Raw genomic sequence first — 27,086 nt, 5'->3', positions numbered from 1 at the left:
TGGTTTTCCATTTTTTTTACTGAAGGTATCTGTGCTCAGAGATGCTGCTTCTCTCATTTAACGTGTTTATCAAGGGTTTTTCTATTCAACAACATGTAAAAAGAGATGGTAGAACAGAACTGTTGACAATTATGGAGTTAGCATTGCTATAAAAAAAATCTTAGTATTGTGGGAAGTATTTAAGTAAACATTTCTTTTTTTGTGATCACTAGTACATTTAGAAACCTTTAAATTGTTCACTGTTAGGCTCTTTTACTGTCTTAGAGGTATGACAGCTATCAAAGCTTTTGTAGAGCAAAATGGAGAAAGCACCACATAAAATACTGATTGGAACCGAGTTAGTCCTAATTAACTGAACTTGTTCCAGAACAGAGGAAGACTAATTTCTGTTGCAAGGAAAAAAAATAATTGGCCGCTGCCCTTGCCTGTTGTAACTCTCAGCAGTGAACTGTGACTAAGTCACATAGTAGAATGCTGTTCTAGACATTTCAGCACTCTAACCTGAGTTTTACAGCATCAAACTTCCTGTTTTCCCTTCTCATCACCCCCACCCTGCAACAAGCAGAGCCATAAACCAATTTTATTTCTGTACACAATTATGCTTGCAGCTTTTTCATTTTGGAATTACCGAGGTAGAACATTACTCTAGTTAACATATAAACCATTTGTGTATTTTGTTTCTGACCTATATCACTTGCTCTCCAATTTTCCATTGCAGTAAGACATGTTTTGTCCATCTATTCCACCACCATTTAGACACTGCATTGCTTCAAATGCAGCAAAGGTCAATTAGCAACTGCCAGTCAGTGTAGTGTGAAGAGTGAGTTGTTCCAGCATATTGCCTACACAGAAATGAGTTCTGCAAGTAGCTGTACAAGCAGCATGGGCTGCAGTTCATACTACAGTTACTGCTGTGCTAAAAAGCTGTCTTTTATTAAGGCATAGACTAGCTTGAATTTACCAATTATTGTCCTTTAAGTGTACTCATGGGACATATGCTGCCTCATCATAATAATCATCTAAGCAGGCTGTCCCTAGTTTTTCTTTTCCTAGTTAGTGGAAATACTTCTTCCAAGCTATTCGTAGGTATGCTAGTCTCCCTTGCAGCTCAGAACTGTTGCAAGTCACCAAAAGCCTTTATTTCCACCCCCCTTAAGAGTGTCCTGGGAATCTGAGGTTCTGGTACGAGCAAATATACAATTTAAATTGCCTCACAATTGAAATTGTATTTGCAGTAGGCTAAATCACTACATTTCATCTACTGGACTAGTTATTTGCTTGGCATCTGTTACCAATACTTACTTAAGTTACTTTACTTTGTTCCTTTATCATCCTCAAGTACACTCCCATGTAGGTCATAATGTTTCACAGAAGAGATGGACACAGTTCACTGTCTGAATTTAAGAGATGCTGATTATGTAGAGATCAAAACTAGAGTGTTAAAGACCACAATACTCCTCCCAACCACACCCATTCTTTTCTTAGCATTGGGATTTCTGTGAAATAAAAATAGAAGAGGAACTTCCTAGTTGCATAGCAGCAACTAGCTCTGCCAAATTTTTCAAGGACAGGAAACTAAACAAAGACCTAAGACAAAGGAGTTTTAAAACACATTCAGTTATAAAAGTATGTATTTTGTGCACAATATATAGTTTAACAATCAAAAGCAGAAACTGTAAACCTTCATTCTTAATAGCATTCAGACATACAAAGATGTACAAGGGTCGATTTCATACCACAGATATGGAAATTAAGCATCTATTCTATAGACAACAGTAAGACATGCAAGAAGCAAACTGTTTTTGACTAACATAAAGGCACTAATTCCCTCACAGATTTGGCTCTTGCTGCATCAGAAAATTGTATTGATAAAAAAAAGTCTCAGAAATTATTTCCTTGTGTAGTATTCACTGCAATAGTACAATTTTGATAAACCAATCACAGCATTTTATCAGCCAACATGCTCATTTATCATTAGAGCTCAGGCAAGTCAAGAATAAGGACTTGCAATGGCAAGGGAGAAAAACATTGCAATGTTTAGAATGTCCAAATGCTACAGAGCAGGCTTGCACTGTGTAAGCAGAATAAGATAACCACTTCACTCTTCTGTTCCAGGAGACAATCATAAATAGCACATACTTTGCTTTAACAACTAGCAGCAAATATTCCTTAAGTTAATCTGAAGTTTTTAAGAAGGAAAAAAGGGCATACAAAGTCCCTATGCAGGTGGCTGTTCAAAGTTTACTATACTATGTTCTTGAAATACTTCTTTGCTACTTGCATTTTTAAGCACACAATCTTCATTTACTGATTGGGTAGCTAGTGAGCTTTTGAAATTCATTAGCATTCCAAAAATTACTGGAAGCTAGAGAGGAGCCAACCTGCACTACTCGAGTATCTAGTCCCCTAAAAATGACTCTACCTTATCCACATCAGGCAAACTGCCACTGGCCTATTTTTACATGCAGCTGCCCCATCCTTTGGTCAATTGTTTGGGGTTTTTGTTTGGTGGGTTATTGTGGGTTTTTGTGCGTGTGGTTCTTGGTTTTGGTTCTTTTTTCTTTAAATATCAAGTTGTCCTGGGAGCGAACTGAGAAATATACTAGTAACACTGACTATTTCTACTAAAAAGAAAACAGAACAAACACTGTCTTCTATTTCAGTGGATTAGTGTCATCTCAGACTCTGGGGTTCAATTTTAGTAGCTACAGGGTATTTGTGGACTATCCTTCAAAAAAGCACCCCATAATGCTAACAGTTTTAATTATTCCTCCTATCAATTAAGTCTGAAGATTTCTGCCATCCAACACCGAGTATCACAGGTTAGTCCAAAGTATCATTTTCAACTTTAAAAGATGCATAATATATTGCTGGGTGGAGTTACAATATTTTAAGTGACTTGTAATTTAATTACTATCAAGATTTCAAGAAAATCTTTTTATATTACAGTAAAAACAAACTATTTCTCTTCATGGGAGAGTGCTTTACCTCACCTGGTCACAAACTCCTCTATTCTGCAACAGATTAAGACCATTTTATTTGCAAGCAACTTGGATATGTAGTATTTCCAATTGCCAGTCCCAAGGTCTGCAATAATAAACCAGCCAGGAATCTATTTAGAACTAGTTTATTTAGAACTAGCTTACAGTTCCTAAATAACTACTGCTTCTTTCAGACTTGTGACAAAAGTTTCACAAATAAGCTTCTCTGGTTTTGGTAGTTTTAAGAAGCACTCCCAAAGCCACTGCTGAGAGCGAATTCTGCACCAGATCTCAATTGTAACTCCAGTGAAAACTGGTCACAAGAAAATAAGATATGAGAAGAAAGCAAACTGCATGCTCTTCTACTCAGTTTCTTCCAGTTCAGATCCATCATTCAAACAAAAGCTTTTAGATGAGGGGTGTCAAATTTTCTATCAAGTAAATACCTTGCAGAGATAGCTTTATAATCTACTTGTGTGCATGGAGTTTAGATCAGATATACACACACAACAAATATTATCAGAACAATGCAGCATGATTAGTCTTGGCCTCCAAACCGATGTCAATTTACAGTAAAGAAATGGAAACCTTATATCCTTCTGGTTACCATTACCTTAAAGTTTGTGTGGTTAGGAAGTGTTTTAAAGCCCTCAACCCACAAGCTGTAAGTAATGGGCCTCTTCAATTCTGTGATTCACAAGGTCAACTCCAAACTAATTGTGTGGTTTGGAGTGTAAAACTATGGTTAGATGCTAGAGATACAAATCAGACAATGTTCACCTAGTCCCTATTTTAGTGAAGACACTCAACTTATGAGGTATTTCAAACAGTGCAAAGTGCCCTCTCCAACTTCCCACAACTGTGAATTCAGGTTACCCTGCTTGTTCAACTTAAATAAAGGACTGAATTTTCGGTGCAGGAAAAAAAATTTTTAAAAAATTATAAAAAGAAATTGGGAAAGGGAATAAAACATGCAAGAAGATTCTCAAAGCCCTAACACTTTTAGCCCTGAGCATTTAAAGAAAGTGAAGGCAGATGAGTAGAAGGAAGTTGGCTGCTTTCTTGGAGTCAACAGGCCATGTTTACATGAAGCAATAAAAGAAAACTAATCCCTACAGAAGGGGTACTGCTTCATTTTTCCCAGCCCCTCTTATTTCAGAATAGAAGTTTCACAGATCCATGAATATGGTGGCTTGCAGCTGGAGAGGCTGTCATTGAACAACGACAGCAGGCTTTAATTTTCAATTAGTTTCTTGGCTCTGATGTTTGCATGCTCAATGCGTTCCCTGTTTGTATCAGCCTGGAAGAGAGAAATTCATAGGTCATTTGCAGACTTGATGCAAAACAATTGCAAAATTCAAACTGGTGTGATCTTATGAATTGCAAGGTATTACCATTGTGGTAGAGAGAATGGGAGCAACTTCTATATGCTTCTATGCTGAAAGTAATTTTTTGTCCCCTAGATAGCACGTGCTGTCAATTTCGGCAGAAACAACCAAGAGAAAGGTTTTACTCTTTAGCTGACTTCTAAAACAAAGCAGCTTGCCTCAGCTGGTCAGGAAGCATGTTAAGAAAACAAGGGAATAAAAATTCTCTCCCAGTGTTTACACACCTTAATGACCTCTACAGAGCAACAAGGATGCTCTGAGCTAATAGTCATCAAAACTGGGCCTATGGGCATGAAGTCAGATTTATTTTGCTTTGTGCAAATCCACAGTTTTCATTCACATCCCCTCCAATGTCCTAGTGCTGTAACAATATGGTATTTGTAAGAACATGCTTTAGATTTTATTATTGTTTAATTAAAGCATATAATAAAGCATCAAAAGTCAGGTCAGGGTATCTAGGTTGAACAAGTGTCAAAATATAGTTTTACTGAAAAGAATGATAAGGAGTTTATAAGTAATTCCCCAATTATGCAGTGTGCTGTGGGGAATGTGCAGGAAGTGTCATAAGCACAAAACCAGCCTCTGCCCTCACCCTGAGTGGAACTCCTAAGAAGCTCAACCTGTGCCAAGTATTAGCCATTTCACACCTTTGTCTTGCAATGGGCTTGGCAGAGCACACTTGCAGTTCAAGTCCTTCCCTCATGTTCTTTTTTCCTGCCTTTCAGGTCAAGGGGAGGGGATGGGACAAAAACCTACTATAGAAAAGAGAGACTCTGATCTGTTAGCAACACTTTGGAAACACTAATCTAGTTATTAGATCTTCTAAGAAAAATCCACTAATATAAGTTCCATTACGGGCTTATTCAGACTAGCAGTCCTGCATAATACTACCAGAACCTCACCCAGTCAAGTCTATTTCCCAGGTGAGTCAGAATTTTAAAAGAAATAAAAGTAACAATTCTATTCTGAAGTTGAGCTTAACACTGCTCTTTGTTTCTTTACATGATATTGTTGTTTGGAGATTTACAGACAACATTTGGTTTGGTTTCTATACTGTTCACTATATTTAAGAAGTTATCAGCATAAAAGGATTAATTTAAATACCCTGAGACAAGTTGACAGTCTCAAAGCCAGGAATTGCATTTGCATTTTTATTCTGGTTTGCAAAGCAACTCTAACTTGTATACACCATATTTTAATAATTAGTAAGACTTGATCAGCAAGATTTATTCAAATCACTAAACTAAAAGAACATCAGGCCAAAACAGATGCTTGAACCTACTAGAAACACTGTTACTAAAAAGACTAATTCCCACTTGCAGTTTGACCAGGCAGTTTTCAATCTGTAAAAAGAATTTCACACCTAATTTTAAACTCCAAGAAATTTTCTAGTGTACTTTAAACAGTCTGACTTTAACATGGTAATCAGTTGTGCAGTTTCAGGGACAGTTAAGGTATCCTTCATGTAATTACGTTGATTTGCTTTATCAATACCACAATCCCTTAATTACTAGACAAAATTGAGATGCTGACACAGGTGCAACCAGCATTTTTGTCAAACTAGAGGAATTCGGTTCTTCTTGCTTTTAACCCTACTGCACATTTTAGTGAGATTTTTGAATTCCCATTTTGTCTCAATACTGTAACTTCACGGTAATTGGTGTTCACTTCTGCTTCTTGAAATCTTTAATACACACTATTCATTAAAGGTTTTGCTTCCTTTCTCAACCAGGATTACTATAAAATAACTTCTTCTCATTTCAGAATATGCCTACTCTAAAATAGACTTAGCATTTTCATTAAGCTGCCCTTTGAAATAAACCTCCCCAAAACACATAATATGATTAATCTGTTTGGAGAAGATAACACTTATGTAATAAAATTATATTTAAAAAAAAAGGAAGTGACTGACTAACTTCATGTGCAGACCACTTTCCTGTGCACCTACAAACTCCATTATTCCAAAGCCTCCCCAGTATTAATTCATCCACAAGAATTAGGACAATGAATTACTTCTGCTTTACTTTACATTCATTATAGTGACTTTTTAGGAACTCCAAAAGAGCCTTGCTATTGCTAAAAACACCTACTCCCTATCACAAGGAAAAAATATTTCCTGCAAGCAATAGTCTCCCCAGGTATACCTCAAATGTTTGTACTTTTGATCCCATGAAGTTTATTAGTTTTCAGAGCAAGTAGTAATCTGTGCTGTATATTTAGGTTTCCTGACACTCAAGCATTTGAATTTTAAGCTATATACCCTATATGTATCCAGATGTATCTCATTCAAATCACTGCAACCTAGAAGATTAGCATATCCTTACCACATATTTGCTGCAAATACAGTGAGCACATTCCTAATAACCACTCAGTTACAGCCTCTGAATTGAAAGCAGACAACGCCTTTGGCACTTACCTTTACATTTATCCGGTCTATTTGCTTATTCTGGGCATCAATCTCATTGCCCATATCCAAAGCCATGTTTTTCAAATTCCCAAGAATATTTCCAACTTGAGTAAGATTTTCATCCATTTCATCTTCTCTGGCATCATTGGTTATCCTGTTCAAGTAATTAAGACAGTTTTAAGAATCAAGAACTTGCTTTCATCTAGCCCAAATTTACTCTAGTAGAACTTGTTTGTTGCACTATGCATTAAAACCAAGGTATATTTTTCCCTTTAAAACTCCCTGTATTTCAAGTAAGCATTAACCAACAATAAAAGAGTGTTAAGCTAGCCACTACTACAAAATTAGCCTTAAAAATTAAAATAGTCATCTGAAGTTTAAGATATGAGTTTCCCTCAAATAGACTTTATGACAGTAATAGGCCTTGATACTTTTAACAGTCCCCTCAATAATTGAGTACTAAGCCTTACAGCTCTCACACTCAAAAACATACTGACAATACCACCATGTAAAAAAAATAGAAGTGCAAGATGAGCACTACAACTGAAGGTGTAGTTATCTGCCATCTCCACAATTCCTCCAAACAATAGTAAATTTTCTATTTAGCAACTTGACCTAAAACACATCCAAAAAATTAACAGGATTTGCTGACAACTAGTAACAGGATTTGTGCATTTGAGATTGAGGAATATGAGCAGAAAAACCTTGTAATATATCCACCACTTGGTCCTCCAGAAGTCTGAGGCTGCTGCCGATTTATACTTCTTGGCTGCATGGATATCACGTGATCTGCTGAGTTCTCTGTTCCATCTCCCCAGGTTGCTCTGTATGCTTTGCTGGCCTCAAAGTTCTTTGTCCTACTCCATAAAAATAAGAAATCTGAACTACTACATCAGAATTATGGCATCCTGACTGAAATTCAGTATTATTCTAGAATTATCAGAAATATTTGTCTTGTGCCCAAAAGAGATTAAATTTTGTACAGATAAAACTTTGTCTATATAATAATATTTTGTATCTTGATAGTACAAAGACAACTGAGTTACTCTAAGGACAGTGACAACTGTGGTCTTAAGCTTTAATACAAGACCAGTCATTTGCTTAAAGCAATACTTTACCAGAGGACAGAAGCTTATGACAGTCAAAGGAAAGCTTACCCTGTCATAAAACAGAGTTGCACTTACAACAGGAATTAATCTAGAGTCAAAACTGGTTACCTTTCAGGAAGAAATGAGGATGAATGCAAAAACTCCCTCAAACAAATACCTATACTATGCAAGAAAACCATTAGTTGCTACTGCTTTTTCTCAAACATTGAAAAAATTACTTGGCAACAGAAAAAGTTAATGTTTCTCATGTTAACTTTGATTATGAACTAACAGTAATGATGTTTAAGTAGCTCTTTCATTCTCCAATTCAACTGTACTAACTTCATTAAATCAATAAACCAACTTACCATTACACTTTTTCCATGTAATTCATAGGAGAAAAAAAAAAAAATAAAGAAAGCACACTGACACAAAGCAAATCTCAAGAATCACAGAGCCATAAAAGCAAGAGGGGAAGAGAGTCTAACAAAATAAACTCATCTAAATTGGGTTTTTTCTCATGAATCCTAAAGAACTTATTTTGAGAATATTCTCATGTTCACCTTGTTTTGTGGCATTTTCAGGTTTAAGCTAGACATTCCAGACACTGCCATTTTTCTGTTTCTTTAGGCACCTGTGAAAGGAAATCTCTCTCTCAGTACATCTAACTTTGCAATCACAGGCAGTCATTTCTAGAGGTATGGTGCCTTTCAGTAACCTGGAAGTTTGAAGAGTTCTGAAATTAGCTGCAATGAACAAATATTCCCCCTCATTCTGCTGGTGTTTACATATTGAATATGTGAAATTATGTCTCATAGGTCAGATTCTCCAAGAAGTAATCTAGAATTAATATATTAAAGGGGAAAAAATAGAATCATTTCTCAATTCATAATAGAAGTGTTGCACCCAACAAAACCCTGAAGAAACCTAAACTAGTCAATTCTAGCTCCTTGTATATACACAGGCCTAAAGATCTCTTAAGTTACTACAACTAGACTGAGCATAATATTTTAATCTCATTTATACTAAAGGCATCACCAGAAGAGATCTTTGTATGATTTGGTTCTGGAGAAGCAAAGTCTTGGGTGCCACAGGCAACTGTGTCAACTTTATTAACAAAAAAACTAATGACCTGAAGACTAGTTGCACTAGATAGCCAGAAAAAGGAATTATTGTTCAAAATAAGCACAGTTAAGAAGAAAACATCTCACCACCTGTTTTTAAGAGCTGTTTTTCAAATTACTATACATTTACATTTCTCAAATTTCATTTCTGCAAAACTAAGGCAATTTACACAACCTGTCAAACCAGCAATGGCTCAAGCAGTTGTTCACCATTTCCACAGATAATAATACCCTCAGCAGTAATGGGCATTTTCTATTCACGTCAGTATTACAAAACATCACAGTCACAAGGAGAAGCACATGCAGACAGACATCATGAGCATGCAAGCACAAATGCAATAGAAACACCACTTCAGACAGCTGGTAAAATATGCATCTGCACTACTAACACTGACCTTGTCCTAAAATCCACTTTCACCAGCTTAAGTGAATACAGCTTCTTATCCTAGTCTTCATTTTTAGAAAGCAAGCATCAGTGTTAGGAGAGAATAGAGAAGAAAGTAGTAAAGATGAACAAAAAGGTAAATTGTTATTAGTACATAGATTGTATAACAGAACTGCCAGTATTTTGTGTTTTCACAAGCTTTTTATAAATAATCTAAGCCTTGGAAAAATTTTAAAAAGCCCAACAATTCAGCAAGTGTTCTGATTTGGCTTATCTAGTTTTATGCTTTTATGAAAAATATGAAAAGCTGTGGAGGTAACTGGTTGACAAATAAATCCGACATTGACAAAATGGCTGGTGAATCAGCAGACAAATGAAGGACATTCACTCTTTCTTCCTGGCAGCCCTCTACTTACCCATTTTTTCTGTACATTACTGTCCAGTTTGGTCCACAACTATTTCTGTTCTCATTATCTGTGTACTTGGAATGTCACAAGAGTTCCCAAATTTTGAGCTTGCTCAGTGTCAATAAGCTGCTTAGGTTCAGTGAAATAAGACTACTAACTACAAAAAACAAAGACTGAGTGTGTCAAAAGGCTCAAAGTCCTCCAGCTTGAGCCAACTAATATAAAACAGTAAGTATACCTATCCAGAGCTCAGGACATCTGCATTTTCAAGGGACTAAAGCACTAAGACTTTCAGCCCTGGAACTCACATTCACAGCCATCCTAAATGACCCTTAAAGCGTTATTCTGTTGGTTAACTACTCTCCTACTCCAAGGAATTTTTATCTAAACTTCTGCTACTTCTCCATTGAATGATAATTTGTTTTGCTCATGCTAAAAAGCAACAGCCAACAAATGCACACACTATTCACTTCAGTCATCATATCCAATTTGTACCTCCTTCATTTGGAAGGCCTACGATGACATCCAATTAACAAACAATTTGATACTTTACTGCTTAAAGGTAAAGCTAGGACACCATCAAAAATAATTCTGACATTGTTCAGGCTGTTTACTTGCTTAAAAGTAAAAATCAAGCGCTGTTCTAAAGATTAGATTACTCAACTGACTTAGATATGGCATCCATAACACTGATGTTACAAAGATACCACCATGAAGCAGATCTGCAAGACTTTATGGAGTCACTAGGGAAAAGATTAAAGCTTTAACACCAGTGTCTGCTCTGTTCTCACCATCCCTAAAGCATGAATATCTTCCAAATGCTTAGAGAACTAGTATTAATTTCTTTCTCAAAAATGTAAGTTGTGTTGCTTTTAAAAACTGCAAAAGTACTGTTGTGAAAAAATGATTTTTTGGAATCAAATTTCTAACAGACAAGCACTTATATACAGCTATTTGCAGTCCAATTTGGTCTCATCTGTATGGATATTGATAGTCTTCTACTAAATAGAAGCCTTAAAGATATTAGAACAGAACTGTGCAGGATTTTACAGAGTAGCTATATTTACAGTAAAAGGGGCACAATGATACATGTAAGCTTCAGTTACTCTCATACAATTTTAAAAGGATGCAGCTCTACAAACAAAAACAGAGATTCAGCATTTTTTAATTAGCTCTTCTATGAGTTAGTATCTCCTGGCACAGTAGATATTGGGAATATTCTAGAACTCCAGGCCCACATACCAATATAACTGACCTGTTACATGGACAGACACAGAGCCCACAACATTTGTTGAGCTCTGTCAGTGTCTTCTCAGCTTCTCTCATGTCCTTATTTATCTGGTCCATGCCCTCTTCGATACGATTTAATTGTTCTAGAAGAGAAACAAGTAACCTGAATAAGCATGGATTGGAGAAAGGTGGGGAAAATTGACATTTCTTTATAGCAGGAACAAGCTTGAATTCTGTCTTTATTCCAAGACTAATGACTTTTCTTTCCTGCTTTCTAGGATTTTTTTTTTTAATTTTTAAAAAAGATACAGTGAGAGGTTTTGGTTACTACTTTGCAAATATCTTCCTTATCCTTACAGCTGCATTTCTGTGTTACTTTTAGAAAAAATGCAGATATTACATTCATGCCATGGTGGAAAGAAGCAGCTTCTGTAGCAGAGCTGTATTACACTGTAGTTATCATGACCTCTGAACTACTTTAAAATCTCTTAAATACTACAAAAACACAGGAATAACCAACTAGGAGATCTCATTTGTACCTAAATAGTCTTTAATAATAAGCCTTTAGTTTCAGCAACAACTCTATGATAATTCTTTTCTTACACTGATGACATTCTAGTGTTAGGGAAGAACTTACCTCCTTGTTCATCCAGCATGGTAATAGTTTTGATGCCAACATCCTGGGACTGAAGAAAGAAATTTAGTTGCAGATATAAAGTGAGATTGCAATGCAAAATCAGAAGATTTGGATACCAAGTTTGATAATCCAACCAAGTTTTATTATAAAATACTGTACTTGAAATAACACTCTAGTAAAGCTTTTAGAGGTCTCAAATCATAAGCTAGGCTGATAAGCACCTTACCTGTTACACTAGCTCAATAAGTGGGGTTTTCATGGTGTTTTTGTGAGGTTTTTCTTACATTACAAGATAAATTTACTGTAATACTCAGATTGAACTGTGACAACATCTAGCTAGAAAAGTAAACCTAGCTGTGCTTCATTTTGAAAAGTAACATTTGGTTCATTCATCCCTACATCCTTCAGAAGGGCTTACAAGGCCTTTAGTCCTGGGAGCCAGAATGAAAGAAGGCAAAACAAAGCCTGCAAAACCATTCCTAAGAATTCAGCAGTGAGGAATATACTACAGCAGAGCTCTTTGCTGGCTCAGTCTTGGATCTAGCATGCAAGCTGCACCCATGTTTTACTGTAAACTGGCAGCACAGAATGAATCACCAAACTATGACTCCAAGAGAAAATATGTTGGCTCAGGACATGTACTTAACACTTGTGTGTGAGGAGTATTCACCAGGCTATGGTGAATACAGTAACATCTGTATCTCTGGTAACAGTAGCATCTTCAGCAAGCCAGAATTGTGCAGAGGAGTAGATCCTCATACAACTTCACTTTGATAAATCCAAAATACAGACTTGTTCCAAATCATGTAAAAGGCTGTTAAGAGTTTTGTTATCAGTTAAAACTGATGAACAGATTGTAAAAACGTGTGTAGAATTACTTGCTTAGAACCAAGAGCAGTCATACTCTACTACCCCACCCAACCAAGGCCTACTGTCATAGCAAAACTCTTCCACAGTGCTCACAAAGTGAGCTAGAAGACTAAGATGAAAGATGTTATGAAAAGCAAATTATGCAGCAGCCAAAGACATAACTGACCACTAGAAGACTTCTTATAACAAATCTATAGCATTGGGAGATTAGATCCTTTTGCTTAAAAAAAGTAAAAAGGATATTGATTCTTCTGTAATCTGATACTAAGTGAAAATCATTAAGGTCATGTCATTCTAATGCTACTATTGAATCAAAACAGCAACTTCTAATAATGAAGGCTCTGTGTGTCTTGAGAAAGACAAAAAGCTACTTTTTATACTGAATGAATCCAGAGAATTCAAAAGCTTTTCCTTACCTCAATGGCCAAGCCAAGAATCCTCCTTGTGCTTTCTAAACACTAGAAAGAGAATTTTTAAATGAGTGTGTTAATTATTTATATAAACATCACTGTCTGAAAGTATTCTCTGCCAGTTCATCGTAGTAAGGCAATAGTATACTTAAGGATCATCACCTTGTCTATATTTAAAACATGCTACTACTTGCTCCTAGTGGCAGCACATTAGTTTTTCTTGACTCTTAGTCCTTGCTATTATTTTTCTTGGAAAGTCATTATAAAAGATGGCACATTCCAGTGAATTTTAAATAAGAAAGCCATGAAGTATCAATACGATTAACAATGCTGTAGGTAATCAAATTCCATCATATCAGTAATCAGGACTGGCTGATCAGTATACAGTTAAGCAAGTGACTTTAAAATTCAGCAGTTAAAATGAATTCTTATTTTTAGGAGTAGTCTCCAGTACTCACCAACTAAAGTAAAAATTTAAAACATACAGCCAGCCATAACCTCACAGAATTATTATCCTGCTCTGTCTTTATTTTCAAAAGATACTCTAATCTTGTTGGACAAGCACTGTAATCCCAGATGTCCTCCTGTAGTATTTACCTCATCAGTGACCTGGTGGGCCCTCAGCTGAATTTCTTCAGGTGATAGCTCATCCATGATGAAATACTACTTGTAAGTAATGACGTTAAAGAGAACCTTCCCCCTGTAATAACAAATAACAAGTAAGCATCATAATTATACTTTCATCAGTATTTTGAGTTGAAACTAGAGAGTAGTTCAAAGAATGAGAGCCTATACATTTCATTCTGCATAGCAAAACATCTCATTAGGACTAGAAGACACTTAAATAATTATTCAGCTGATATGTCCTAACTGAGGAGCTAAAAGAAATATAGGAACAATCAGTATATGAAGCAGTTTTCTTTCCAAGAACTGGCTTCCTAAACATTTTTGAAATTTTTCTATGGCTACTTAGGTAAAAACCAGGAAATAAAGTCTTAAAATAACAAGCTTCTCCATGCTGGAAAAAGACATTGATCTCCCCAGTAATCTAGAAATTAATTCATTAAAGCATTTCAGTTATTGGAATAAACTTTAAGTGTCCTTTCCATTGCAGAATTTTGATAGCCAGAAAAAGGGGCAATATTTTCACAGATGAAACACCACCCAAAATGATTCCAAGTAACACTCTAGAAATGGTTGTTATTATTGTATGGTGAATTGTTCAAATACAAAAGGAACCACAAAAGTTTTAACTAGTATGTCTGCAACTGTAGCAGAAGTTTTCTAATCTACCTTTCTCATAATAAACACAGGATCATAACTGAAGTCCCAACACACCATGATTTACCTTTTGCTATAAGCAGAACATATATATTTTGCCTCAAATACAAGGAAAATAAGCAATCCCATCAATAAATATATTTCTATAAGAGACAAGTTTTTCAGATCTAAGAGTCTGCATTTCTGTTGGAGGAATGGTAATAAAGCCAACACTCCCAGCAATGGGAAAACAGAGCTCACAGGCTATACAAGAATTTAATGAGATAGCACATAAGATGAAAAATAAAAGGATATTTCCCCCCCCAGATTTTCCCCCTTGATTTTAAACTAATCCTTGATCTTTCACATGAGTAGCTTGCAATTACGTTCACATTACCCACGGATATAATTCCAAACATCCTCCTTGACTTGATCCACTTCCCCCAACAAGATCAGTATTTTAGAATATATAACATAAGTGATTACTTCTAGGAGGGTAAATTTATGCAGATTTGCCCAACTGTTACCCAACATCTCTTCACAGGATGTGTGCATAACTCTGATAGTGAATTGAAATCAAGACACCTAAATCCCTTACAGCTGAAGTTCTTCAAGATTAAAAGTATATTTCAGCATGTTTGGTTTCCAGCACCTAGCATAGCCTGAGATTATGGCTCTAGGAGATTTTTCTAAAGTAGATGCCCACGCAAGTTTGTTTTTGCTATCATGAGAAAAAAAACCAAACCCCAAGATATTTAGAGGCCTTGTGTGAGAATAACTCTGTTTTCAGTAGTCCAGTATCAGTGTACAATCACTGAATTATCTTTCAATTCACAGGCTTAAGTTGCTTTCATAAGGTTTATTTGAGGCAGTCCCAGCTTTGAATCTGTGAATGTCCTTCAAGCTGATTTGCACAGCTAAGGACCAGTAAACCTGGGACAGGGAGGAAAGTACCTATTTTCACTGAATTAGATTAAGCAAGTTCTCTGGGAAACCTGTTCTAGGCCTCAGTCACCTGCACAGTAAAAAAGCTTTTCCTCATATTCTGGTGGAACTTCCTGTACATCACTTTCTGCCCTTTGCCTTGTGTCCTGTTGCTTGGCACCACTGAGCAGAGCCTTGCTCCATCCTCTGGCACCCTCCCTTCAGATACTGACAGACATTGATGAGGTTCCCTCTCACTTGTCTCTTCTCAAGGCTCAACAGGCCCAGCTCCCTCAGCCTTTCCTCACAAAAGAGATGCTCCAGCCTCTTCAATCATCTTCATAGCCCATTGCTGGACCCACTCCAGAATCTCCACGTCCCTCTTATCCTGAGGATCCCCGAACTGGACACAGTGCTCCAGATGTGCCCTCACCAGGGCAGAGGGGCAGGATCACCTCCCTGGACCTGCTGGCAATGCCTTCCAGGACACCATTGGCTTTCTTGGCCACAAGGGCACTGCTGGCTCAGGGACACCTTGCTGTCCCACCAGACCCCCCCAGGCTCCTCCTGGCAGAGCTGCTCTCCAGCAGGTCAGTCCCCAGCCTGTGCTGCTTCCTGGGGTTATTCCTGCCCAGATGCAGGACCTTGCACTTGCCTTTGTTGGATTTTAGACAGTTCTTCCCTGCTCATCTCTCCAGCCTGTCCAGGTCCTTTTCAAGGGCTGCACAGCCCTCTGGGGTATCAGCCACTCCTACCAGCTTTATGTTATCATCAAACCAGCTCCACAACTGACAGACAGGCTTGGTGTTCCCCTAGATTGCTCATATCTTCCTGAACAGCTCCACTGCCAACCAGCAAGAAGTTCCATAGAAACACACAGCATTCCACTCACTTTTGCCCTAAATCAATAGTATTTGGTCTTGAAACTGCTTAGAAATTGACCTAACAATGAAGAAATCCAATCTCAAGATGTGGAGGAAAAACCCTTCCAACACAGAGGGGGGAAAAAGGATTCTTCAAAGCTGAGGTGTGCATGTGCTTATCTTCTGATGCTCATATTTGGATACTTGTAGTGCTTTGCCTCTTGTGAGATTAAACCATAATTTAAAGTGATGGCTCATATAATTGCTAGGATAAATTACCTGTGAGTAAGCCAAGTAAAACAATTCAGAACACTTGATTAAGAGAAACATTCTGACAATCTTATCATAGATAAAAGATTCAGTTATTTACTGAAATTTTACGATAATTTATTGAGGTCTTATATCACTGAAAAGTGAGAGGACCTTTCTTTCTCCAGACTTCTTAGCAAGCTTATCCACCTTCACTTTTCAAACATTGCTATTAGAATACGTAAAACAAGACATATTAAGACCTCCTTATTAAGGCAGGCATAAGAAAGCATGCTTCTCAAATTAGTTTGATTGTAATACACTTTTGAAGTTGAATATCCAAGCCAAATGCATTAGACTCAAAAACCTCAGAGTTTTATTCCCCTTAGTTTGCAGCACAGTTTTTGTAAGCACAGACAACCTACACGGTAGCTCTGCAGAGGCAGTTAGTGCCATAAGGTGAAATAGAAAACACATTCCCTAGGCAATAAAAGCTCCTCACCACACAGTAGTTTAATACATCAGAAAAAGCACACAACACTAATTTAAAACATTTCCAAAACAGGCTGTTTCTGAAGATGTAAATACACAGTCAATAGTTGCAGGTCTAATTGGAATAGCTGAACATAGCAGGTGCCTTTCATGCAAGAAACCTCAAAAGAAATTTTAACAGCCAAGATGAGGCCATTGGTACTGAAATAACTCAGCTGTTCCAAAAGACCACAGTATACATACATAAAGGACACTTGTTTCCCCATCTTTCTGCCTAGGGATCATAAAGCATCCTTTGAGGTATTCAGCTCTTGTGCAAATGGTATATTACAAAGTTGTTTTATATATGAGGCATTAAGATTACTCAAAAAAGACAAAATATACAGAGAGAAAATTTGATATGGCTATGATAACATTTGCTAAGACAAGCATTTAGTTTAACATTGATTCTCAATGTCTAATTTCTTTGCTTTCCCTCTCCTACCATTTAAAAGATCCTAGCCACAAAGTAACAAGACAACAGCCTACAAAGGTATTTCATAATTATAACAATATTCTGCTATTTTTGTTTAGTTTTTTTTCTAGACAGGCAAGATTTAAACTGCCTGAATACAAAGCAGTACTCCTTTAAGGAAGGACGTGATGTCAGCTTTGTTTACTTTTTATTATCAGTTTTCTGCAGTATTTGCTCAGTTAAACACATTTCAGTACAACTCCCCTTCTGCCCCTCTCACAGGAAGGCCTGATACCCACAGAGTATGCAAAACTAAACTTGCTAAAAAAATGTATTTTCTTGAAGTAATTTGGCTCATTAAACTTTTCTACTAGGAAACAGACTAGAACACATTCATTACCTTAATTATCACTGCTTTGTAAAAAGGAAGATTCGTTGAGCAGCAAGGAAATAAATGCATGGCCAGCAAATCATAAGAATCTGATTTTTACTGCCATGCTTTATTTGGGAGATTGTGCAAGATAGAAAGAGTTCTTTGAAATTCCAATTCCAACATAAAGTTTTAGATGTCTTCACAAGACTACTCATGTTGGGCTAAGCCATCCTATAAACTCACCACTATAACACATATCATAACTATGACATTGCTGCCCAAGCCAGCTGAGGATGGATTGAGGTAAGTTACATTTATTTCCTGAAGAAGAGGAAACAAACTTATATCTGCACAGCCTTTTTTCCAATTACTATCTATTTAGTCACGGCTCTGAAAACCTTTCAATTTGCTCTCCTATGTGAAGTTGTTAGGTTGGAGAGGACTGAGAAAAAGACAAAGCAAAGGTTATTGCAAAATAATGAGGGACACAACAAGCACTTTTGGGCTGATTTTATCATGGTCCATTCAAAGCTTAGCCATCTTAATTTTGTTAATCAACACTCAAGAGAGCCGCTGAAATATTTTAGTGAGTTCTTTGCTAAACTTTAAAACTTAACTCTGTCACTGGAAGGTGACAGACTGATGTGAGCTATGGCTAGGTCTCTAACAGCAGGAGGGTAATCCCATGACAGTACAGTACTGATTTTTGCTTGGGAAAAGTACTGCTCACATTGCCACGTTTGAGGTAGATCAGTCACAAGCAGAGTTCTGTCCCAACTCCAGCTACTGAACTGAGAGCTAATATCTGCTAAAGCAGAACTTTCATAGTGTGAGAGGAGGAAATTCAGTTCTACCCATGGTGACCTGTCTACACTACAAGCCCCCAGGTTTAAATACCTGCTTGTGATCAGAAAGCTCTGAAGTATCACTTCATCCAACAGCAGTTCACAGCTGGATTTCCTGACAATAGGCACATTAAAAACTTTGGGAAGGAGGCAATAAAGCATTTGAATGCAAAGACCCTCGAGAATAAAGCATTGCTGTATGCAGCTAGCAACAACAACCACCTCTGCAACCCACCTTCCCAGAGCACACTGTAAAAAAATTAATATGAAATCTTTTTTTGTTATCTCTCTCATTGGCCTAAAATAATCCACTGCACCACTAAGGGTTTTTCTTGCAAGTGTTTTCTTTTTCATTCAGAATTACATGCCAACTGGAAGCCAACTATTTATACCAACACATCCAGTTTCCAATGTAAACAAGTTTCAAAAGCCATTACAAAGTGACTTTGCACAGCATTTTCAAGGGTTTTTTTAATACCAATAATCTTCTGGGATTTATAAGACACTTCCATGGTAATTAAAGCCCTAGTAGGCAAGTTACATGATTTAAATATGCTCTTCTTCAGCACTTAGCTGAGAAGCTATTCTGATGCTTATTGTATCTAGGAAAAAAGAAACTTAATTCCTTGCTTTTGACAGTCACAGCACATTAAGGCTGTGCTATCCAAAGTACTCAAAACCCCTTCTGATCTTTATGAATTTAAATTACTGTAGGGTGCCACAAGGCCTGATAAAGTGCTTGTTCAACTCCAATTACACCATCTACACCTGGACAGCGAGAGGCTGACAAAAGTGACCAGTTTTCTAAAGCCAGACAGGTCTATTTGCACCAGATCAATGTTGTTTTGATTGCTGGCACTTTCACAAGCCCACCCTGAAAAAGATTTTTGTCATGCATCTCCAGCTGACAAGCAGCAGTTTTGAACCTCTGATAGGCTGAATGCCTTTGAGAAATTTGTGATATATCCATTACATTTGCTACATATCATAAACTAGTTCCTTACTCACCATCTGAAGGTCCTTAATTTGCACCCACCCCTTTTGCTTTTATGTTAAAAGTTATGCTTTTAATCAATGCTACAAGCTTCTCTTCCTCCTCCACTAATAACTCGTAAACTGAGGGGCAAAGGAAATAGCCTATCCAGTGCATCAACAAGTATGATTGAGAAATACAGCCTATGCTTTCTTACCACAAAGATAGGAACCAGCTGGTGATACAACCCTGCTGTTGCAGCAACTCACTGAAATCCAGTATCTCACGAGCTGTATGTTTAGCTGTCAGTGAATTGGTACAGCCTCAGGTGATTGCAGATGCTCTCAGTTCCTTCTGTTGTAAAGGGAACTGTTGCCTTCCCCAAAAGATGGAAGAATTCACAAAACAATATTCTTAGATATGTGAATATTAACTATAAATTTCCTGTGCATGCTTGCAAAGGTCAAAACGACAGAGTTCATTAGACAGCTTTGTGTTGAAAGTCATGGAGGTTTTTTTTGTTCTCTCCAATTCTTCATATCACTAATAGAGAAAAGTTGGCTTTTTAAAACCCTTCCTTAACACAAACAGTTATCCTACTTGCTAGTTAGCTGAAATTCAGCCCAGCTAATGCAGGGTAGCACAAGGTATCAGCACCAGAATGTATTCCCCCAGAAAATTATGTCTACAAGATAAATGAATAAAGCATCTGCAGCCCTGGAGGAAGAGGCCAAGGCCCATGACCAAGACACAACTCTGCATGCTTCCTGCTTTCTCTTATCAGCTTCCTGAACACACTGCACAGAGGTGATAGCACAAAGAATAGGCGCCACCAATGCCACCTCCTCTGTGCACCGTGTTCAGTTCTACACTCACTACAACATCTCATTTTTGTCCCTGAAAAAGCCTCATGAAACCTCCTCTGAATCAGGTACCGGCCAATCTAAATTCACAGTCAAACTTTGACGCACTTACGGACAGTAACAGATGCATTTCTCCTAAAGACACAAGCTGTGCTATATAACAACATACCTCAAAACTGCAGAGCAGAGGAGGTCAGACATATAGACCGGCTACTAGACTGCCAGTAGGCAATAAAGTGCTTAATTAGTTCACTCAAACAAGCAATTGATATCACATGTGGCTTTTTCTTTGTCCCTAAACACCTTTGTATATAGCTGTTCCCTCTACATCACAGAATCACGTTTGTTTATAAACGGGAAGTAAAGCAACACCCTTAGCTCTGAACACTGAGCATCTAGTGCCCTTTCTAAGGGAACAAAAAACAAAAAAAAAAGTTAGGCAAATAGTTAGAGAAGTTGCACAAAGAAATTTCCGAAGTTCCTTTAGGTCATTTACTTACAGTGTCAAGTCATGCACTGACTTCACATTAAAGGAAACAGAAAGAGAAAAAAGGAAAATAAGGGAAAAAATAAAGCTGACTTGTCAGTAGGTTCCCAGAAGGACCAAGGACATCGAGACGTACAAGAGAATGAAGCACAAAAGCGCTTCGATGCTTATTGTTTGCGACATTAACACGACAGCATCTTACAGATTAGTCTAAAGGCAGCAGGGCACAACACATAAGTTTAAGAATAAGCAACAAGAGGTAGATTTTCTCCTGGACCTACTAACAGCTCTTACCAAGCAAATAAAAACCACCTGGACAGGGTTTTGCCGCCCCCGCTAGGGGCGAGCCCAGGAGGCCTCCCTGCACACGGGGGCGAGCAGAGCCCATGGCTGAGGCGGGGGCTCGGGGAGCGTGGGCCCGGGCCCTCGCCGCCCCCTCACCCCGACGCAGGACGGCAAGCGCTGGGCCAGCGCGGCCGGACCCGCCGGGCCCGCCCCGCCCCACAGGGGCCGCCGGCAGCGCAGCGCACCGCGGCTCGGAGGAGCACACGGAGCGGACAGCCTGCCGCCCCACCCGGGCCGGGCCGCCGCAAGCTGCCAAAGCCCGGCAACACACCTACCGGCACCGCCGCCGCTCCCTCCCGCCGGGCCGGGCCGCCCTTTAAGCGCCCATGTCCGCCCGTCCCCGGTGCCCAGCGCCGGCCCGCGCGCGTCACCGCCGCCCCCGGAAGCGCGGCCGGCCCCGCCCCGCCCCGCTCACCCGCCGCTCCCAGCGCGGCGGGACGGAGCCGGCGCCCTCGCTCGGCAGAGGGCGGGAGCGCCGGCCGTGTACACCCAGCATGGCCGTGGCAGCGCCGCTGCGCCTCCTTCCCTGCCCCTGGGGCAGACGGCGCGGAACTGTGGCGTGTGCGGGCTGCCGTGTGGAGCTGCGGCAGCAAACAACGCAGTACAGAAGTGGGGCTATTTGTATCAGTGGGGTTTCTCTCCAGTTACTACTCCCTACTAGGACGATGCGTGTCAGCCCCCTTCTGTGACCAACGCGGAGAAGGAGGCAGAAAGGGAAAGCTGCTGTTCGCAATCACCGATCTCATCCTTTGTAGCTCAACCGCGCAGCCTTTCCTACAGTATATTCTTTCTCGGGTGTGGGTAAGTTCTTCCCTGAGGCTGCTGTCAGATCTCGTACCTGCATTAGCTTACTGCTAAAGTCCCTCTTCAGTGAAACTGTTGCGGTCTCAGAGCCTCAGGTCTTGGTTTCTCTCCTGTCTTTCTGAGCATCTCGGGATGCTCCAAGCCCCTGCGGACTTTGGCCTCGTCAAGGGTCCCAGTGGAGTATGGTTTATTGCACACTGCACAGCCCACCCCCTTCTTCTCCTGCCTTAAAAATCGCCCCTGGAGCAGATTTCCCAGGCGCAGCTGCTCTGGCCGCTCCGGCCCAGCGTGATGTACCCGGCGTCTCGCTGCTGGGATACCCGCTGTCTACAGCCTCTAATTTGTAGAGCGGTAGCCCTACAAATGCAACACTATGTGTTGCATTTACACACAAAACCAATAACGGCTGTTATCACTATCTGTTGGTAAATGCCCCCAGCTGGCCGGTGCCGCTGCCCTCGCCATGAAGTTCGTGCCTCTGTTGGCCGCCCACCTCTGTCCCGCCGCCGCCAGGACTGCATTTCCCGGCAGGCCCCGCGGGCACGCAGGCGTGCCTCCCAGCGTGCAGCGCGGCCCCTTGCCGCCCGCCCATTGGTGGGCCGTGCTGCGGCCCCGCCAAACCGCGCGGTCCTGCGGGCTGGGCCCGGTGCGGGCGCCGTGCGGCCGCCGGTCCCGGGGCGCTGGTGGCCGGGGCTCCTCGGTCCCACAGGGGAATGGGCTGCCGGGCCGCTGCCCTGGAGAGGGGTGCGATCCGTGAGTACCGGAGCTGTAGGGGGCAGCGGGCGTGAGGAGCGCTGTGGCGGCGGGGGCGATGGGGAGTGGGTGGCCTGTGGAGGGCAGCAGGGCGAGCCTGGCCTAGAGGGGCTGCAGCAGGGCATGTCGCCTTGGGGCGGGCATGCGCTTTGCTTTGCCTTGCCTTGCCTTGCCTTGCCTTGCCTTGCCTTGCCTTGCCTTGTGAGCATCCCCTAGTGCTGTAGTGGTCCCTGCTGTAGAACAGCTTCGTTAGAGCGGAGGACTCTCTGTCCCAGGTGTGTAGCAGCCCTGCTGTCTCTTCATACCTGTCCGAAATGTTTTCGGGGGATGAAGCGTGAATGAGTACAGAGTTGCTGCCTTCCTCATAAGCAAATAGCTAAAAATGTGTTGTAGTGAAAGCATGTATGAGTTTAATGAATATCTGGTAACTTAAATGGAGTGGGACTGGCAGCGTGAAACAAGTCATAATAGTATGGTGAAATATGAGGTGTTTGGATTTAATCATTCATCATTGGACACAGGGGTAGTTCAAATCCAAACTTACATTAAGAACTGTTCGGGGGTGCGTGTGAACGTCAATTCGTAAAAGTTTATGAAACATTGGATACAAGCGGCTTTGATAATTAAGGTTCATGCTTCAGTATTCTTCCTTGACAGAGGTTCGGTAACAATCTTCTCATGCAAGTAGAAAACTTTCCTTTTCACCTTCCCTTCTACACCTGATGAAGTGCAACTTTAAAGAACAGATAGGTCATCTGAGGTGGTGTGACCTGAGAGAGAAGAGGACTGAGGATTTGTGGACTTTGTTTTCAACATGAGTTTCCGGGTGTGCATTTCCTATATCTCTGCTGTTTATTGTTGTTCTTCAGTTATTTTCTGCTTCTTTCATTTAAACTTCAATTGCTGCATTAAACTAATTGATTGTTTTGCTGGACTGAGAGATCCTGGCCTAAAAAAAACCCCAAGCTCTGAAGCTTTTCAAAAATTTGATTAATAGCTTTTTTTTTTAACATGCTTGCTTGACTTAGCTGAACTGACAGTATAAGGCAATTGCACTTGCACTACTTTGTATGTTCCACTAATGAGTGATTTTTGTATGAAAGTTAGCTAAATAGGTGCTATACACTGGCATTTTCAGTTTGGAACAAGACATGGGTTTTACTCAAATTATGTTTGTTTATAATTAGCTAAGTCCGTTGGTCACTGTGACCAAACTTCAGGTAACTTCTATACCCTATGTTCAAAAATGTCATGTATTTGAAGAGATGTCAGCTAAAGACATGTTCATTCCTGCAGGGCTGTGAATCCAGTACAGAGTAACAGCAATCACTGCCCTCTAAATGTGTACCTAAATTGTGTACAGAGATACTGCCACTTGTACTAAAAAAAATGAAAAATAAAATCATAAGATATCCAGAATAAAATTTAAATTTGTTCAGTATCAAATTGAAATTGTTAAAGCTCTTTTTAACATCTGGTAATCTTCTTCTGTGAACTCTGCCACCAGATGGTGTCATAAGATTTGAGGTGTTACCTGACTCCAGCTGATTCTAGCAAAGTAAGAGGGTACTATACCTTACTAGTAACTTCTTTGTTTTTATAAAATGTGGTTTATATTTATAATGTAAGGATTTTGGGTTTATTTCATCAAGTCCTAGGCTGTTTTACGTTTTGATCCTATTGTGGTAGAGCTGCTGGTGTTCAGCCCTGGGACAAAGTGCAGTACAGAGATATGATCATTTAGGCAGAGCCCTGTATTTTTATTATCTGGTCATTAATGACTACTGTCTAATGTTTGAGATCATTAACTCGAATTTTCTTGCCTTGAAAGCTCTTTATACTGAAGAGTGACTGGACTGCCTTGATTTGAGTGCTTCAAATCATTCTCCAGTGATTCTGCCCTGAAATGACACTAAATAGGAGAAGCCCAATTACTTACTGAATGCTCTCCCTGCTGGTTCTCCTGTGTCTGTACAGATCTTTCTTAGGGAGTCTGAGTTATTTTGACAAGGTCAGGCACCTGCTTCTGTGGACCTGCAATAGATAGGGTGTCTGCAGTAATCTGTTTTGATGTGGTTTTTGAGTCCTTGTTTTTCAGTTATTATCAGTGGAAGAGACATCATGTGAAGGATATTATGAGCTTAAATAGCCTAGGAAGGGGAAAGAAATTATACAACTAAATGTTACAGAAATAAGTGTAAAATGAAGTGTAGAGTGTTTCTGTGTTTCTTAAAAGGGTCTGTATAGTGAAGACCCTTTATAAAGTGACTCAAGGTTGCCAGAATAAGCTGATGTGAATACTTATGTAAGTCACAGAAATATTTAAATTATTAGATTAAAATATTTGAACATAATATTTAATTAGGTTGTTTTCCCCACATCTTGTGAATCACTATGTTGCTTCTTGGTAAGACTTTGTCCCAGTCATTATTAATTATGTTTGAGGCTGTAATAGTAGTAGGGATACACAGACATCTCCCTTCTCCTTTGGGTTATAGTAGGGGTGTTAGCTGGAGTTCTGTGTCTAGTTTTGAATGATTCTTTTAAAGTGCTTTGGGCAGTTTGGAAAGGGGAATAGCCATTGTAGTAAGCCCAGGAAATGTGGTGTTTGAGGAAAACATCTGAAGAAAACAAAACTTGCATATGCCTTAAACCAAATAGGGAGTGTGGGAGAAAATAGAAGCTTTCCAGGTATGTGGGTTTTAGGTGTTCTGAATGACAGCATACAGCAATAATGCTGAACAGCTCTCCATTTCAGTTTGGACGGAATATGTTCCTGAATCTTGTGGTGTGGGGAAAGCTCTTGTGAATAAAGCATTTAGTTTCAGTCGAGAGAAATGATCATCTTGATTTACAGCAAGAAAATTTACTTTGTGTATTAGGAAATTATTAGCATTGTGTATGTATAGGAATTGGAAACATGAGATTTGGTTGTAGCTTAAAGTGTATATGTTCTTCTGGTCTGTGCCCTGTCCTTAGATTTACATTAAATAAAAACAGTAGTCAGTGAAAACTGTATTCCTGCCAGGTGTTCTGTGCCTGCACTAGTTTAAGCTGTTTCTCTGTGGTGTCCTTATCTCCAACAGACTTTTTCTGTATATTGTAAAAATCCCAGCCATACTCATGGGATAGCATTCCAACAGTCTGCTAGATGTTTTCTAGGCCAGTCAGTGAGGTAAATTTTATTGCTTTTAACAGAGCTTAAAGAACTTTGATCTGTGAAATAACTCTTCTTTCCTGGCTTGATGTCAAAACAGTTGAGCACTTGTCTGCCCAATTAAAACATTTGCTGTGTAGCGGTGCTGCTTCAGTGCTCAGGGGTCTAGACTACCCTTAGTTTGTCACATGGATTAAATTAAATCTTGGAAAGCAGGGAGAAATTAAAAGTTCTGCTTCTGGTACAAGTATTTTAATTTCTGGAGTGTAATATAGTTTTCTCCTTTGCCCTGTAAAAATAAGAAACCAACTACAAAGTGGTTTGTACAGTGCCTGACAGAGTGCTGGAGGAGAATCATGCTGTTTGGCATGGCTTAGCTTTAGTAAGGCCTTAAGTTTTTGTTTGTTGTCTGGGTTAGGTTGCACAGGTCAGTATCTCAGAAGGAAAATTAGTGCCTCATACATGTACCCAGAAGGAGGGCTAAGGTAATTAATAGAAGTTATGGTCTAGTAGGGGATATGTGGTGAATTCAGATGCTTCAGGGGCAATGAATCTTGGAAGGGAAGATAGTCTGTGAATGCTGGTGCTTTATTTAATGTAAATTCTGCTGAAGGTGGTGAAATTGGAGCATAGGGCTCTGTATTATTACTATTCTACAGTTCAGCTGGTATGTGTGCAGTTGGTTACTGCAGGAGACAAGTCAGTAAGGCACTAAGTAGTGACATCTCCACAAGGAGCTGAGCATGTTGCTGCAGGACATTCTGCACAGTAAATTTGTAGCCTCCTGTTCCTCTCAAGTGTTGAGTTTCCACTGCTCTCTGTAGGGACATGTAGCATTTAGGCAGGCCTTTAGACAGGCCAGCACTGCTGATCTCTTTGAAGCCTCCTGAGGATTTCTAGGCAGCTGGAATGCCAGGCTGCACACCCCACTCCATGGCACTTGTGGCTTTATATAGTCAGACTGTTCAGCCACTAATCTGTGGCAGGTTTAATCTTGACGTACATTTTTAATGTATGTTATCCGGTAAGGTTGAATAACTATGGACAAATGGATGCTGTAGCAGGAAGTAGTCTAATGCCTAATTTTCTTTTTTAGACTATTTTTAGTTGTGAGGAAGGTTCTCCAAAATCTCTGTAGCAGACTTACTTAGTTTAATGAAAACTGTGTGGTGTTTCCAAGCTCTGTACAAGTGCTGGCTATGGGCAGGTTGTGTTTACATGGCATAGTTGTAAAATACATCCCTTGCCTTTAAAACAAATGAATAAATCACCCATAGAACAGTTACACTCCCTCAAAATATTAAGTTATTGTAATAT

General features: G+C 39.5%; 2 protein-coding genes across 8 annotated transcripts in view; one reads left to right on the top strand and one right to left on the bottom strand.

The window, feature by feature from the left end:
* Positions 1-1,613: 1,613 nt before the first annotated feature.
* On the bottom strand, positions 1,614-22,165 carry SNAP23 (synaptosome associated protein 23). 5 transcript variants are annotated; one of them, XM_079309185.1, is made up of 8 exons: positions 21,894-22,165; positions 13,525-13,627; positions 12,934-12,975; positions 11,648-11,696; positions 11,036-11,153; positions 7,481-7,633; positions 6,786-6,930; positions 1,614-4,281 (listed from the first exon to the last, which is right to left on the bottom strand). In XM_079309185.1, exons 2-8 carry the CDS (start codon positions 13,579-13,581, stop codon positions 4,216-4,218), a joined length of 630 nt encoding a protein of 209 aa, XP_079165311.1. In that variant the 5' UTR covers positions 13,582-13,627; positions 21,894-22,165; the 3' UTR covers positions 1,614-4,215. The 5 variants fall into 5 exon arrangements, with proteins under 5 accessions (XP_079165311.1, XP_079165309.1, XP_079165308.1 ...); XM_079309183.1 differs by lacking the exon at positions 21,894-22,165 and adding an exon at positions 21,331-21,458; XM_079309182.1 differs by lacking the exon at positions 21,894-22,165 and adding an exon at positions 21,325-21,435.
* A 105-nt stretch (positions 22,166-22,270) lies between these two features.
* The window catches only part of ZNF106 (zinc finger protein 106), a 38,283-nt gene continuing 33,467 nt past the window's right edge, over positions 22,271-27,086 (top strand). For 2 of the 3 annotated variants that reach the window (XM_079309174.1, XM_079309172.1), the window contains exon 1: positions 22,271-22,612. The gene's annotated coding sequence lies outside the window, so the exon portion shown is untranslated. Of the gene's footprint in view, positions 22,613-22,869; positions 22,888-27,086 lie in introns of those variants that run through there. The other variant, XM_079309173.1, reaches the window with a different exon arrangement.

Source organism: Erithacus rubecula, assembly GCF_903797595.1.
Source record: "Erithacus rubecula genome assembly, chromosome: 6".
In the NCBI taxonomy this organism is placed as follows: domain Eukaryota; kingdom Metazoa; phylum Chordata; class Aves; order Passeriformes; family Muscicapidae; genus Erithacus; species Erithacus rubecula.
The sequence above is the reverse complement of the archived record's forward strand: the minus strand, read 5'-3'. Positions and strand labels throughout refer to the sequence as shown.